This window comes from Haliotis cracherodii, unplaced genomic scaffold, assembly GCF_022045235.1.
Source record: "Haliotis cracherodii isolate W230 unplaced genomic scaffold, xgHalCrac1.p SCAF_17, whole genome shotgun sequence".
Taxonomy (NCBI): Eukaryota; Metazoa; Mollusca; class Gastropoda; order Lepetellida; family Haliotidae; genus Haliotis; species Haliotis cracherodii.
In genome coordinates, this window is record NW_027266272.1 from 25,471,913 (window position 1) to 25,489,980 (window position 18,068).

The 18,068-nt window shown below is 40.6% G+C and overlaps 1 protein-coding gene across 7 annotated transcripts in view; it reads left to right on the plus strand.

Annotated features, from left to right (window-relative positions):
• Positions 1-18,068, plus strand: part of LOC139465005 (polypeptide N-acetylgalactosaminyltransferase 5-like) — a 359,393-nt gene that overhangs the window by 315,519 nt on the left and 25,806 nt on the right. For all 7 annotated transcript variants that reach the window (XM_071246666.1, XM_071246665.1, XM_071246668.1 and 4 more), the window contains one exon: positions 11,630-11,783. In XM_071246666.1, the coding sequence (XP_071102767.1) occupies positions 11,630-11,783 (154 nt within the window). The remainder of the gene's footprint in view (positions 1-11,629; positions 11,784-18,068) is intronic.

Here is an 18,068-nt window from a genome sequence, read left to right on the forward strand (position 1 = left end):
TATAAACGGGCATTCCGTCAACCTTGCCAAACTACACGATGACAGTCACATCATGATCATTTGCCATCACACTTTCTTGTGGAAGTATCCTGGTATTTTTGAGTCCTATAAAGCTCTCGAACCCACACGACACCAGTTTGCAGGGACTAGATGCATAGCGTTTTTTTTTAATATTTAACTTAAATACCCACATGTGTAAAATCTAGTGGGTAACAGAAATTTGAATACGCAGATAGAATTACTGATACCCAATGATTTTAAAATGCATGGGTAAAATACCCACAACACCAAAAGCTTATCTGGAGCCCTGGTTTAAAGCGGCATTGAACCCAACTCACTCACTCACTCACTCACTCACTATCACTGCCACCAGTCAAAGCTCCCCACTGTGATAGGTGAGTGCAACCATAGGTGCCAGAACCTGGTTGTCATGGTTTAAATATCATTTTCGCCCCTCCGAATATTCATTGTCCGTCGGCACTCTACTAAGGCCTGTTGACCACTGACCTGTCCTCGGCCCTGCCAATCAAATTTCACTGGAGCGGAATAACTTTGAGTGTGCCTAATGACACAATGATTGTTAAGGTCAAAAGCTGAAGAGCAGTCATGATACAATCCAGATAATCATCTTTTTGATGATATGTTTGTATCGTCTTGTGGCCATAGAATTGTAATGAATCTCCACTATTAATACCATATCTGTAACTTCATCATCATTATTTCTTCTCTCTCCTCATCATCAGTCAGATAAACTCAGCTTACTGACTAGATAAGGATGAGATGGGGTTGCGACACAATGCATATGCTGATGTGATGAGTGCAATACGATTTGTATGCTGATACAGAACTCATGTTCCCTTAGTTAATATTCTTTCTTGTTACACAGGGATCACAACCCAGAATCATTTGATTTTAAATTTCAGAGATTGATATATATTGGGCAGAAACATATAGGCTTGAGGACTGTGCGAATGTTACGTACCGTATTCGACGTAATAAGCGCCCAGGGCGCTCTCAAAATTAGAAATAGGGGGCTCTTATTAGAATATTAAAAAAACAGAGTTGAAAGATAAATGGTTTATGCTGACAGCCTGTAATGTTTATGTACGACAGATATATTTTTCCAGAATTTAATTGCCCATAATTAAGGGTGCATATAACACACGAGTGCGTATTATACGCCAATAAATAAGTATTGTGTACATTTATCAATCGGAAGGGGTGCTAATTGGGATTGTTCACTGGCCAATTTATTAGCAAATGTCGCCGTGGGCGCTTAATACGTCGAATATGGTAATAGATATGGCCAGTTTTATTTTAGGGTGTTGTTATGCTATTCGCCTGTCGAATGGGTTCGACATCAGATGCATGGGGAGTGACACCTCTGTTGAATGGGTTGACGTTAGCATGCAGAGTTTTAACACCAACAGGGAGATACTAGAGAATTGCTGGTTGTTGAACCTTGTTGTTTGACATTTTGTTCTTACATCAATAACACTCTAATGTAATCTATTGTATGTATCACTACAATACTGCATCGCTGCATCGTTACACTGCTATTACTTACCAATATAGACTCGTGAAGATTCCGGGGTAGAATAGGTCTTCAGCAACCCATACTTGCCTTGAAAGGCGACTATGCTTGTCGTAAAAGGCGACTAACAGGATCGGGTGGCCAGACTCGCCGACTTGGTTGATACATGTCATCGATTCTATTTGCGTGGATCGATGCTCATGATGTCAATCACTGGATTGTCTGGTCCAGACCCGATTATTTCACAGACCGCCGTCATATAGCTGGAATATTGCTGAGTGTGGCATTAAACAACAAACAAACAAACATAACTTACCAATATAAGTTATGGCAGGTTCACATGGGGTTTCATGTTAAGTTTTATACCACAAGCCAATTATGAAATGAGTATTCTTTGTCTAAAAACTATTAGCACACAAGGTATAGGGGTCATTTCAAAAGACAAAAATCAATCAGTTAATTTGAAACTAGAAACATTTCACACACAGCCAAGCAAGATCTTGTAAAAGTTAGTGAAATTTTGGAATAAAAAACCCTTATTTCTTGATGGCAAAAGAAACACAATTTAACCACCGTACAATATAACCGCTAAAACGTCAGAATTCTTAGGGTGACCTTTAACAAAAGTGTTCTTTTTTAACCCAGAAATGTCATTTGCAGGGGCTTAGAATGTGACAACCATTTCTATGGCAGAGAAGAGCTGATCGAGTTCTTGTGGGTATTTCGCACAATCCTGCCAACTCGGACAGCTTCTGTGTCGTGCAGTGAGGCCGCTGTCCATGATTAAGAGCCTTAGTAAGCCTTTCTTAAGAACCCCAGCTGGTTGCAGTGGAGGTGGAAATTGGTTGCCAGCTCCAACATGAGAGTGTAAATAGTTGTACCAACTGGTGAACCTCTCTCTCTCTCTCTCTCTCTCTCTCTCTCTCTCTAACTTTGCTTCCCTCTCTCTTTAACTTTCTCTCTTTCTTTTCTTTCCTCTCTTTCCCCTTACCTTTCTCTCTCTCATTATTCCATCTCTCTCTCTTTCTCTCTAACTTTCTTTCCCTTTTTCTTTCATTCTCCCTCATTCTTCCACCCTCCCTCTCTCTAACTTTGCTTCTCTCTCTTTGTCACTCCCTACTCTTTCTCTCTCTCCATCCTTTCTCTCACTCACTCACTCACTCACATTATGAAAACATTGCCTATGTTTTTGTCAGTGTCATATTAAAAACAAATACATCAAATACTCTGTCACAAAGACTGTCTGACTCGTCTACCTGATCGTAACCCACCAGTGTGGGCGGTACCTGTATGTTCCAAGGTCTTGGACTCGTGATTGAGTGCTGGAGATTGGCGCCATCAACACCACGTACGTTTACACAGATTAATTTGGCTATGGGGATAAAAGGCCTTTCTGGTCTAAGTGCTGTAGGCAAGGGGGAAGGCTGTACACATAGATATGTATCTTCAGCATTAAGAGCTTCTAGAAGATCTTGGAATTTCTTGAAGTTAGTGATTAGTTTGGTGGATTGCTAGCTTCAGAAAGATTGAAAAAGAAGAAGACTAAACAGAGATGTATGAGAGTGAGACACTTATATTCTGATGCTGACACTGGTCAAAGTGTTTTAACGCTCTGTAGGAGAACTACATGACAAAGATGTACTGCTTGAGGTGTTCAATTGTAAATGTTGTATTCAGTGATCCCAGATAATGAAAAGGATGAGAAGGTTTTGAACCTTTTACACAAATCTTGTTTTGTACCTCAGGATTGATAGTTTTTCCTTGTGAATGATTGAAGATTTATTCATTCCAAAAAGTGGTTACTTGAAGAATGGGCTTTTTGTGACTAGAATGGTTTGACATTTTAAGTAAGCAGATATCCTTATGTTAGAATTAGTGTTAACCGAATGATGACATTGAGAGTGGAATGTGAACCATGCTGTGTTTCAGGGTTACATCCTATCCTTGTCTTAAGAGGTACTAGGAAGATAATAATTGGGAGGTTCAAGATCATTGGTCTGTTATTGAGAGATCTAAGATCATTGGTCTGTTATTGAGAGATCTAAGATAATTGGTCTGTTATTGTGATATCGAAGATCATTTGACTGTTATTGAGAGATCTACGATAATTGGTCTGTCTAATTGAGAGATCGTAGATACTTTTTCTGTTATTGAGAGATCGTCGAAAATTGGTCTGTTATTTGGAGATCTAAGATAATTGGTCTGTTATTGAGAAATCTAAGGTAACTGGTCTGTCTAATGGAGAGATCTAAGATCATTGGTCTGTTATTGAGAGATTTAAGGTCATTGGTCTTTCTAATGGAGAGATCACAGATAATTTGTCTGTTATTGAGATATCTAAATTCATTGGTCTGTTATTGAGATATCAATGATCATTGGCCTGCTAATGAAGTATCAAAAGTTATAGGTCTGTTACTGAGAGATTTAAGACAATTACTGGGGACCTACTCTGCCCTGGAATCTGCAGAAGGAGACAAGCATGGGGTACAGGGGACCTACTCTGCCCTGGAATCCTCACAGGGAGACAAACATGGGGTACAGGGGACCTACTTTGCTCTGGAATTTCCACTGGGATGGCAGCTTTTTAAACACAGACAAAAGTCATCTAGTTATACCCCGACGTAAACAGCCCACTGAGTAAATACCATCAGCTACTGACCCATCTACAATGGCCTCAACAAGAACGTTCCCCCAATTTGTGAAAAAGCAAAACTATTAAAGCCATCTCAATGGTTCTATTGATTTTTGAGGCCTGGATCTGAGGAAGGAAAAAAACAGATTAAGATTTGTATGACAATATTTATATTGAGATGCTGGCGATGCCATATCATAACTGAACCATTATCTTATATGAATCACAGAATGGTGAAGATATTGATATTGACATGCGTAGGTTGCTGCTGTTGTCATATAGGCTGCAGCTGTTGTCATGTAGGCTGCAGCTGTTGTCATGTAGACTGCAGCTGTTGTAATGTAACATGATGCTGTGTCATGTAGGCTGCAGCTGTTGTCATGTAGGCTGCAGCTGTTGTCATGTAGGTGGCTGCTGTTGTCATGTAGGTGGCTGCTGTTGTCATGTAGGTGGCTGCTGTTGTCATGTAGGTGGCTGCTGTTGTCATGTAGCATGCATCTGTTGTCATGTAGGCTGCAGCTGTTGTCATGTAGGTGGCTGCTGTTGTCATGTAGGCTGCAGCTGTTATCATGTAGGCTGCAGCTGTTGTCATGTAGGTGGCTGCAGCTGTTGTCATGTAGGCTGCAGCTGTTATGTCGACTGCAACTGTTGTCATGTAGGTGGCTGCTGTTGTCATGTAGGTGGCTGCAGCTGTTGTCATGTAGGTGGCTGCTGTTGTCATGTAGGTGGCTGCTGTTGTCATGTAGGTGGCTGCTGTTGTCATGTAGGTGGCTGCTGTTGTCATGTAGGTGGCTGCTGTTGTCATGTAGGTGGCTGCTGTTGTCATGTAGGCTGCAGCTGTTATGTCGACTGCAACTGTTGTCATGTAGACTGCTGCTTTTGTAATGTAACATGATGCTGTTGTCATGTAGGTGGCTGCTGTTGTCATGTAGCATGCATCTGTTGTCATGTAGGCTGCAGCTGTTGTCATGTAGGTGGCTGCAGCTGTTGTCATGTAGGCTGCAGCTGTTATGTCGACTGCAACTGTTGTCATGTAGGTGGCTGCTGTTGTCATGTAGGTGGCTGCAGCTGTTGTCATGTAGGTGGCTGCTGTTGTCATGTAGGTGGCTGCTGTTGTCATGTAGGTGGCTGCTGTTGTCATGTAGGTGGCTGCTGTTGTCATGTAGGTGGCTGCTGTTGTCATGTAGGCTACAGCTGTTATGTCGACTGCAACTGTTGTCATGTAGACTGCTGCTTTTGTAATGTAACATGATGCTGTTGTCATGTAGGTGGCTGCTGTTGTCATGTAGCATGCATCTGTTGTCATGTAGGCTGCAGCTGTTGTCATGTAGGTGGCTGCTGTTGTCATGTAGGCTGCAGCTGTTATCATGTAGGCTGCAGCTGTTGTCATGAAGGTGGCTGCTGTTGTCATGTAGGTGGCTGCAGCTGTTGTCATGTAGGCTGCAGCTGTTATGTCGACTGCAACTGTTGTCATGTAGGTGGCTGCTGTTGTCATGTAGGTGGCTGCTGTTGTCATGTAGGTGGCTGTTGTTGTCATGTAGGTGGCTGCTGTTGTCATGTAGGCTGCAGCTGTTATGTCGACTGCAACTGTTGTCATGTAGACTGCTGCTTTTGTAATGTAACATGATGCTGTTGTCATGTAGGCTGCAGCTGTTGTCATGTAGACTGCTGCTGTTGTCATGTAGACTGCAGCTGTTGTGAAGGCTGCGATTGATGTGTATAGATGCTGCTGTTTCCACCGCTAAGAACCTTTTCACCTATACATTAAAGAAAATAGTCAGTGTTGAGGGAAATTAGGTGTGCTCTTATGCGACACACGTATTGGCTAGAGGGTAATTATGGATATATATACAACGATATCGATTTGGGGACAGGATGTGTACAGATTGACAAAAGTGTGTTTGTCACAGCGGAAGCCATGAACAGCTGCAAGAATGCTGATGCAGCCTTAAGCAATAATCACTCACTCACTTTGCCTAAAGGACATTTGGTACATTGATACAAGCTGTTAGTTTCACAGGACAGTCAGTGTGAGCAGAGCTTTGGTATTGGCAATCACTGTCCTGAGGTAATTCTCTCGAATTGCAATCTATTTGTCTATTCATGGACCTTAACTTGCATTTCTTTGATAAACAGGGGGCACGGGTGGCCCAGTCGTATAAGGCGCCGCGATTCGCTGTGCAGAGTTGTGTCCCTTGGGCATGCCAGAACCCTATGATTGTGGGTTCGAATCCCAGTTCGCCCCGATTATGTTTCTAGGTTTGTCAGCACCATACACTTGCTCACGGGTTTCACCAAAGTGGTAAACATCTGAGGATTGCATCCCTTCGGGCTTTCCTCCCACATTAAGCTTACACGCTGTGATATAACAGGAATACTGTTAAAAGCGGCGTTAAACCCAACTCACTCACTCACATTAATAAACAGATTATGACAGCTGAATTTTCGATGGCTGTAAGTCTACCAACAGTGGCGACAACTCCTTCTATCCCCCCGACAACTTCTAGACCCCTCTCAGTTACAATGATCCGGATGACTATAATATAAGTGATATACTGTTCAAAGCGGCATTAAACCCAACTCACTCACTCATGGAAGTTTTATCTAATGTAAGCACAATCTTTTCGTGGTGAATATGTAATTTTTTAGGTCCGAATAAGAACTTATGCTTTTCAGAGTATAAGTTTTTTCCTACGTTCAATTAGACCGCCTCCGTGGTCTAGTTGGTAGAGCGTCTGCCTGGAGAGGGGAAGGTTCGGGGTTCGATCCCAAGACGCGTCATACCAGAAGTTAAAATATGGTACTTGTTGTTACCCTGTCTGGCGCTCGGCATTAAGGGGCTAAAACAAGGACTGGTCGGCTCGGAGTCAGTATACTGTGTCTGAGTGGGGTATTCATGTTAAACTGCGGCATGGTATCTCAGTGAGCTAGCACTATAAATCGGCATCAGTCCGGACTAGTACAAGCAGCTACACACACACACACGTGCATGCACGTCGCTATATAAGTGCAATACTCTTGGACGCAACGTTAAACCCCATTTCACCTCACCTCACCTATGTTCAATTATGTTACAGGATCTGTAAGCCAGTTTTACAAAGTCTTGGATTATGTTGAATACGGTAGGACTTCCATTACAAATGTGTTGTACATGTGGGCAGGAACAGGAAGCTCTCGGTTTCTCCCAGAAACATGGCCGTCACCTCCCAGATTTATTTCTGGCAATATCCTCACATTGTGTATGGAGGAAATACACTTTTCCTTATAGAGATGATTGAAAATTCAGTCGTAAAGCTATAATACAATAAACACAACAGTCTGTCTGTCTGCTAGGAGTTGCTTTCTTTCCTGTGTAAATGTCAAACATGGCTAAAACAAGGACTGGTCGGCTCGGAGTCAGTATACTGTGTCTGAGTGGGGTATTCATGTTAAACTGCTGCATGGTATCTCTGGCCAAGCACTATAAATCGGCATCAGTCCGGACTAGTACAAGCGGAGACACACACACACACACACACACACATACACACACACCACACACTACACACCACACACACACAAGGCTCGGAGTCAGTATACTGTGTCTAAGTGGGGTATTCATGTTAAACTGCGGCATGGTATCTCGGTGGCCTAGCACTATAAATCAGCATCAGTCCGGACTAGTACAAGCAGACACACACACACACACACACACACACACACACACACACACACACACACACACACACACACACACACACACACACACACACACACACACAAAACACACACAAAACACACACACAAAACACACACACACACATGCTTGTTGTAAGAGGCGACTAATGAGATCGTTTTGTCAGGCTCGCTGACTTCGTTGATGCACACACACACTACACACCACACACACACAAGGCTCGGAGTCAGTATACTGTGTCTAAGTGGGATATTCATGTTAAACTGCGGCATGGTATCTCAGTGGCCTAGCACTATAAATCAGCATCAGTCCGGACTAGTACAAGCAGACACACACACACACACACACACACACACACACACACCACACACCACACACACCACACACACACAAGGCTCGGAGTCCATATACTGTGTCTGAGTGGGGTATTCATGTTAAACTGCTGCATGGTATCTCTGGCCAAGCACTTTAAATCGGCATCAGTCCGGACTAGTACAAGCGGAGAGAGAGACACACACACACACACACACACACACACACACACACACACACACACACACACACACACACACACACACACACACACACACACACACACACACACACACATGCTTGTTGTAAGAGGCATCTAACAGGCTCGTTGACTTGGTTGATGCATGTCATCGTATCCCAAATGCGTGGATGGATGCTCATGATATCAATTACTGGATTGTCTTGTCCAGACTCGATCAAATCGAAGATTCGAATTCGATAGTTGGATATTGTTCAAGAAAAGTAGCTGCAAAAAGAAAGAAATATTTATATGAATAGATTAACATAAGAGAGAACTGAGTTGAATGAACGAGTAGCATATTTAACTTTACCTTGATTTTCATGGGGATTCCAGGGTAGAATGTGTGATTGAGCCTGTCGATCAAGACGACTTATTAGAATAGCTAGGGTGGCCACATTGTATGACCTGGCTGTTTTTGGGTCAATGTTTCCTGACTGCATGGATTGATGCTCATGCTATCAACCACTGGTTTGCTTATGCCTGACTGGAAACATTAAACTTTAAGCATTAAGCTTGAAATTTGTTCTCCATTGGATGTATTTATGTATCACTCGTGCTTTGCCTACTCTGTAGACTTTGAAACTGTTCTCTATATCATGGATACATTAACTACTCTCATTGATTGCTTTGCCTCCACCATAAACCTTAAGACCTATAAATGAGCTGCTATGATTCATAGTTATCAGGCTTTTGACCTCAAAATGAATTTCATTGACATCCAGTTTCAAAATGGCTCTTTCGGATTCTGCTTGATATTATTGAAATTCAAACATGCTTCTGAAGTCTTCACAACGATTATCACAAAAAGGTTGCGGAAGATGTACGGTGTCAGGTTTCAGCTGCAGAGAGGCAACTCCCAGTATTCCAAATATTGTAAGATTGCATCAGTGTTAGTCTTATAACAAGCTGTGTCTGTTGATTGTCACATTCGTGGGCTATTTCAGCCGATACAGTGAAGTGTTAGACAGACTCTGTTCAAGTACTGTAGATAGAGCTTGAAGCAATTGGCTCTACTGACATTTTCTCATGCATTCCCTCGACATTTAGACCTGCAGCTATGACGTCTGTCAATGAGAAGGGTATTCAGCTTCTATAATGGTGGGTTGTACACTGAAAGCCATGGTATCAACATGATAGATATCTCGGCTATGTTTAGAAATAAATTATTTTGCTAGTCCATTGCTATCCTGTAGTTCTCCATTAATCAATATTTGTTCACTCCAGTTAGTTTACATAAGGATATGTTAAGGTGGCACAAAATGTATTTTTTTTCGTTGGAATTGTAATTGGTTTTGTGACTTTGGTTTTCAATGTTTAATATCAGAGGGTAGATGTTTCTTTTGTTAGACAGCATACTGTTATACTGCTATGAAGGATCTTGGTTAATCCATATTGCTGACCGCCTCCGTAGTGTCATGGACAGAACATCTGCCTGGAGATCCTCGGCCTTGTCTAGACTAACATCTAGTCTCTGAAATGAACATATCGTACAGAAAAAAACAGTTGTTCAATTATCTTAATAAAAATATACTACTCAAAAGAAGTTAAGGATCACCTGATTCTTTCATATTACAATAGTTAATCTCTCATGCTATGACAGATTAACATTACCAGTATGAAAGAATTGGGTGATCCTTAACTTCTTTTGAGTAGTATATAATAAAAGGGAGCCCAGAGACTCTCTGCAGACTTGCCAAACATTATAGACTTGCATGGGCTTACTTCAGTGAGGATCGCCATATGTGCGGACTGTACAAAAATATCTTATTTTTCCCTCTTTAGTTTGTAATGTAATAAAAACATTATTTCAAAATCTTTCAGCAGACATGTCTAGGTTCAGTTCATCAGACATTACATCTAAAAACTGCAATTATTACATAAACAGTTATAAGTCGGAAAATGAGTCATAATGGTTGATGCCATGTATCTAGATAATAAATATGAATATAAGCTTGTGAAGTGTATTTATGTGTCTCTAACATCCTGCAGTTTTAAAGTATAATGAAGGGGCGGTCGGGTAGCCCAGTGGTTAAAGCGTTCGCTCGTCACGCTGAAGACCCGGGTTCGATTCCCAACATGGGTACAATGTGTGAAGCCCATTTCTGGTGTCCCCCGCCGGGATGTTGCTGGAATATCGCTAAAAGCGGCGTAAAACCCTACTCCCTCACTAAAGTATAATGAAAAGTCTGAATGTGGTTTTTTCGCCCATAAGGTCCCTGATCTCATGATTGGTCAGAATTAGGGGATATTGTACATCAGCCTCCTCTTTAGGAAATGAAAGATGGAGGTCTTGTGAGGATGGAGTACAGGCCTCTTTCTACAAAGCGTTCTTGGCGCTAGATTAACTCCCTTAGACTTATGTTAGTCGTAGTGTTAAAGTCGCTTTATAGAATGAGGCCCTGGGCTACAAGGAGAGTTTCAGATTGGTATCACACAACATTCCGCACGAGGTGTTTATGGGAGCTTATTACATGTGCTGAATTATTTTAATCACAACCTGACAAAATAAGCTGTCAAGCCTGTGTAGATCACTCTGAGCAAGACCATTACAACGGAAGATGAATTTGACCTGCAGACCTCAATCCACAAAGCAATTTTACTGTTTATGGACTATCGTAAGTCTATATGTCATTGTTGAATCGATGATCCTAAGTTCTTGGGGCAGAATATATTGTGGTTGTTTTGTCACTTCATTGGGTGATACTGATTGGGCAATAGAGCACCGGTGCAACAGATTTGATTGGCTGAGAATACCCAGATTATCACAGGTTGAATGATCAGTGTTATATTTGTTACATTTTGATGGTGTTTGAGAAAAATGAGTGAGCAAAAACTCCTAAGTATTAACTGTTGTATTTCTAGTCCCATAGATTTGTTTTTCTATGACTATTGAAAGAGGGGGATGGTCTGTGATTTAAAACAACCGTAAATAGATTCCCGAAAAAAAATTATTTTGTGTTTGTTTTCCTCCTTACCCTAATTATACCCTGAAAAATTATTTTCGGTGGACAGAAAGTCAATTGGTCAGCTCCTTCCATCTAAAAATTCCCTGTTGTGAAGTTTTGACGGAGGTCCAGGTTCTATTCCCAACGTGGCTCATGCTTGGTTCCCCTGCAGTAACGTCGGTGTAGTACAAATCTCGCTCTCCATGTGTGCTTGATCTAATGTGTGCTTGATCTAATGTGTGCTTGATCTAATGTGTGCTTGATCTAATGTGTGTTTTCTGTTTCACAGGGGAGCAAGGAAAACCCGTGGCAATCAACAAAGACAACCTCTCTCCTGCAGATCGGAAGAAGTATGACGATGGTTGGCAGAAAAATGCCTATAACCAATATGCTAGTGATATGATCTCTCTCCATAGAAGCCTGCCAGACGTCCGAGACAAAGAGTAAGTCTAGATTAGGCTTGACCCCCCTGTGGTCCCGAGCGTCCTATGCTGGTCGTAAGAGAGTGGCGAAATGGATTGGTTGGTCAGCCTTGGTGACTTGGCTGATGGTATGTCATCATACCCCGAAGGCGTGGATTGTTGTTCAGAATATCAATCACTTGATTGTCTAGAGCATGCTAGTCAAAGACTAGGAGTAAGTCTAGATCATGTTAGTCACAGACAAGGAGTAAGTCTAGATCATGCTAATCACAGACAAGGAGTAGGTCTAGATCATGCTAATCACAGACAAGGAGTAAGTCTAGATCATGCTAATCACAGACAAGGAGTAAGTATAGATCATGCTAATCACAGACAAGGAGTATGTCTAGATCATGCTGGTCACAGACAAGGAGTAAGTCTAGATCATGCTAATCACAGACAAGGAGTAAGTCTAGATCATGCTAATCACAGACAAGGAGTAAGTCTAGATCATGCTAATCACAGACAAGGAGTAAGTCTAGATCATGCTAGTCACAGACAAGGAGTAGGTCTAGATCATGCTAATCACAGACAAGCAGTAAGTCTAGGTCATGCTAATCACAGACGAGGAGTAAGTCTAGATCATGTTGGTTGTCAGGGAGGGGGCCGATTAGTTTTGTCTCACAGTCAATCTGATTCCGGATAGCCTCATTGCAGCCGGCCATGGAGCCTCGCTTATATGTGAAGTTCCTGATAATGTTGTTTACAAGGATGGAAATGGGATAAATGGCAGTGAGAAATTGCTGATTACTTGACACAGCAATATCTAGTAAAGACTCAAGTTTACATTTGGAAAGTTAACTCTATGCAGACAACAATTTGAGAATTTTTCTACACATTCTTATGAACAGCATCTAGATGATTTTGGATTTCAAGTTACCCCCAGGCACACTATTGATGTGTTGAAAACATGGCTTGTTACTTAAAGCTGGAAAATTGTATGGCTATGCATTTTACTCACTCACTCACTCACTCACTCACTCACTCACTCACTCACTCACTCACTCACTCACTCACTCACTCACTCACTCTGCCACTCACTCACTCACTCACCCTGCCACTCAATCACTCACCCTGCCACTCACTCACTCACTCACTCACTCACTCACTCACTCACTCACTCACTCACTCACTCACTCACTCACTCACTCTCACTCACGCACTCACTCACTCACTCGCTCACTCACTCAGCCTGCCACTCACTCACTCACTCACTCACTCACTCACTCACCCACTCCTTCACTCGCTCACTCATTCTAACGAGGTCTTTTTCTTTTTTGGGGGTGTCAATGTTTCAGGATAGTTTACATGCAACATTATTATCATTTTCAGTAGAATAGTTAGGTGACAATGATACTGCACACCTCTCGCCACTCAGCCACCCATGTTAGAGCAGCAAGTCAGTCTGCGTGGTTCTCCCGGCACTCCATCCTTCATTATAGCGCAATGAGACACATGGGAGGCGCAGACGATAAATAGACTTGGAGATATTTCACCAGACAAACGGAGACGAGATTACATAGGCAGGAGTCTCCCTAGAGAAAAAAATCACGAAATCAATTTGTCACATCAGTGGAAAATTTAAATTTTATTATGTCTGTATTTGTTGTGACGTTTTTTGCACACCCAAACCCAGACAGTGGAAAAACAATCGAAAAAAATGCATGACGGACATCATCAACCATCAGTGGGTGTTTAATTTATCTGAACTTAAGTATTTTGCTTTTAAAGGAATAGTTGCTGGGGAAGGAAAGGAAACAAAGTGTTAAAATGTAAGCTTTTGAAACATTTCTTGAATTGCAAGTAAAATCAATATGCAGTGTTTTCGTCCTGGGTCTCTAAGTAGAACCGACTATGGACATGTAGAATTTTCGGCCTTGTGATTATTTGACATACGAGCTCGTGTAAACAGTGGCTTGAAATCCTGTTACAAAATTGGAAAAAAGTTTAAACTATCTTGTTAATTTTGTGCTTGCCAAACGTTTTGTTGTGCAATTGCCTTATTTGCACTGAATCACTCCACATTCCATCGAAAACAATTGCGCCTCACAAAAAATTCTCTGTTCTGAAAAACATTGCATTTGACAAAGGGTAGCAAATGTTTTAACATACTTGCCGAGTGGGATATAACTGATTACTGAGATGTAGGGGATATATTGCTAACTGTGACATATATGGTATATTGCTGACTCCAATATAAATAGTATATTGCTGACTATGTAATAAATGGTATATTGCTGACTATGATATAAATAGTATACTCGGACCCCATGGTACCGCGGCATTCATCGTATCGCGGCATTTGTGATTTCCGATATTTCACGCGGGACACGCCTCTAGGCGGCTGTCTATTGATGCAAATCGGTAACCAGGAAGTGCTCACTTCGTAAACAATTTCAAATTCCTCGGAATGTTCCGTCTGCTGCAAGTAAGGAGGTATTAATGCGTTGATACATATTTCTGGCATCTGTTGTAATATTGCCTTACCCCCATCTGTCAATGGCCAACGATATAACCCGCAGTTCCCCAAGTAAACTTTCTCTATCGACCTGAACTAGATCATCTGCATATTCATGGCGACTAATAAGGTAACGGAAGTTACGTAGTCCGCACATTTTTTCCCGCTCTGTGCCCAGAATCTATTGGGAGATCATAAGGGCCATAATGCCAAACTTAGAAATACGTTCTCCACTAGTAACCAAAAGATAAATACATACTTTGGGCATACTGTGAGTGCTTTTTATATATTTAGTGTTGACTTTTAACATTTTTTCCATTTTGTGACAAATTATTGTCATCCAATTTTTTTTAAACAATCTTAAAATGTCATTTCTGATACTTTGTTGTTGACTTGTAAAAATATTTTTCTCTTACTTTTCGGTAAAAATGCATTGAATCCTTATTGCTGATAACACATTTAGAATTTTGCTTGTGCTGTCTTTGCACTTGTCTGGACAAATCACTGATGTCTGGCATGATCATACCAAGTGGTTGGTAGAATTATGTCCTCTTTTTGTCCAATTCGGATCTCCATACACAACTTTTCTCTGTACCGCGATACGATGGAGTTCTCTCCCTTTTCAAACATAGCGCAAGGCCCGGCTTTTACTCGGAGCTACTAATGTAAATAATGAACTTTTATCAGTAAAATATGCATTGTTTGATAAAATGAATGATATCTGATACAGAGAACACGAATAATCATAAAGGTTAGTGAGTGCATTTTTTTCCGTTCAGCGTACATGACAAGTACCGCGATACCCCGAGGTTGCAGGCTATATTGCTGACTATGATATAAATGGTATATTGCTGACTATGATATTAATGGTATATTGCTGACTATGATATAAATGGTATATTTCTTACTATGATATAAATGGTATATTGCCGACAATGATATAAATAGTATATTTCTTACTATGATATAAATGGTATATTGCTGACTGTGATATAAATGATATATTGCTGACTATGATATAAATGGTATACTGCTGACTGTGATATAAATGGTATATTGCTAACTATGATATAAATAGTATATTGGTGACTATGATATAAATGATATAAATAATAACTGGAATGCAAATAAATCCTTGGTCGGGGAACAAATAAAACCGCATTTGAGCAGATACTAGTACCTGGATACCTGCGGTATATAAATGTGTATTTTAATAATTAATAATAATAAACTGGTATGTTGCTGACTTTATTATAGATGGTCATCCACTCAAGTTTTGAATATTTGATGCAATATCCCTGTGTTAGATTAGCTGTAGCCTACACTTAAAGCTGTTTACTTTCCCATTTTCAGAAGCTATTTACATTAAGTTTATAAATACATAGAATACATTTGCAAAATAACTTTAATGTAGAAATCTTGATTTGTTTGAAACCTAGGTCAGATTTACATGTATTCTTTGAAACTTGTTAAAATATTTTAATCTCATGTTAAGAATCTTTGGTTATTTTCATAGTTCATGATTAAGATTGAGAGTAATTAAACTTAATGTTCAGCTTTAGCGTTTCATGTGAAGTTTATTATCTTATGACAAGATTTAGCCGGAATGCAAATAGGCTTAACTGTATGATGTCAAAAACATTTCAAATAAGGATGTCATTGAATAACATTTAATCTTTTAAAATTTGATCTGTTAGACTGAATATTTTTATGACTAGGTTATATTTAGAATTTACAGCTACCTTAATGGATCAGTTTTGTAATGTGTACCCAATTGTGGAGACATGTATTTATCTTAGAAACAAAAGTTGGACTTTCAAGTGTGTGTGTTTTGTTATTGGTCCATCTCATTCACTGCCGCCACAGAGTGGAATATTGGAGACATTCTCCAAGCTTATCTCTCTTCAAATCTCACCTGAGAACGTGTCAGTTCCTGATCGCCTTTCAAGATTAACTTTTCTCACTGTGATTGAGCATGCATTGTGGAGTAATGTGAGATATATATAACTTGACTTTGATGATGATGATCAATGATGATGATGGTGATGATGATGGTGGTGGTGGTGGTGGTGGTGGTGGTGATGGTGATGATGATGATGATGATGATGATGATGGTAGTGGTGATGATGATGATGATGATGGTGGTGGTGGTGGTGGGGATGATGATGATGATGGTGGTGGTGGTGGTGGTGATGATGATGAAGATGATAATGGTGGTGGTGGTGATGATGATGATGATGATGGTGGTGGTGGTGGTGGTGGTGGTGGTGGTGGTGGTGATGATGATGATGATGATGATGATGATGATGAAGATGATAATGATGGTGGTGGTGATGATGATGATGATGATGATGATGATGATGATGGTGGTGGTGGTGGTGATGATGATGATGAAGATGATAATGATGGTGGTGGTGATGATGAAGATGATAATGATGGTGGTGGTGATGATGATGATGATGATGATGATGATGATGATGGTAGTGGTGATGATGATGGTGATGATGTTGACATGAAAACCTAGTTGCACCAGGAGCATGTGGACACGAAAACCTAGTTGCACCCAACAGAACAAGGTTGCACCATGTCCCATTAATCAAAGTTGAAACAGGCGGGTCAGCTGCCAGGGTCTCATTAATTAATGACGTATTGCTGTAAATCATAATGGGAACATGAGCTAATTATCTTGAAGAACCCGCAGTTTGATACCCAAGAAAGTATGACAAATTACACAAAACACAGAGATTAGTGATATAGTATGGTATTATTTGTAAGTGTCTTAATTTCTTAGGGGGCACGGGTGGCCTAGTCGTCTAAGGCGCTAATTCCATCTGTTTCCCTTTCTTTCATACACACTGTATATCATAGAACAGTGTTTCTCAGCTTCACAGTCAGTTCGGGGGCACGGGGTGGCCCAGTCGTCTAAGGCGCCGCGATTCGCTGTGCAAACCTATGATTGTGGGTTCGAATCTCGGTTCGCCCCGATTATGTTTTTAGGTTTGTCAGCACCATACCCGTGCTCGTGGGTTTCCAGACACAAATTTGAATTTTTCACTTAAACATCAGGTTGCATTTTTTCAATAATAGGTTGCAGTGGTGCATGTTTTATGTTGCTAAATCGAGCCCTAGAAAGGTGATATGTTCAAACTGTCTTTATGACAATGTTATTAATTCCTCAGTGATTTTTTATAAACAGGCCCTGAACATATTTGTATATCTTTTGTCAACCGACCATGAGTCACAATAATCTGTATTCATTTTTTATCATAAATACAAACATGTCAGTTCTCCGCAGAGGAGGGATTTTCATCCATGGTGAACGTCCTTCATTTATTCCAAATTCTGCCAGTGTATGTTCAGAAAGAGTTAGTACAAGAAACCAATTGGACAACCAGTAGAAGTTAATGACCATGTATTATCATGATCATATTACAAGCATTGCTTTGATTTCCATCAGTGATTATCATACTTGAAGCAAAGGTGCACTTTCACTAGAATTGCAGACATTTCAGATACTCTTTGGCTGTCTTTTTCATGACAAAGCTCCATTTGTCAAAATTATTGCTGATACGAGAATGTTTGATGTCATAATTTGTCTATAGATGAAAAGTCAGTCGTCCTGAAAGTGCTTTAAGAACTTCAAAGGGGTTTCATGCAAATTCACAACTATATAAATCAATTTATATTCATTAGAAAATGGACAAAGGCACCAAGACCGGTCTTGGTAGGAAGGGTGTTGGAGTTGAAATCAGGGCATCAATTTGGAACAGAAATGTTCATTTCCTTTGGGAAATTTCATGCTCAGCTGT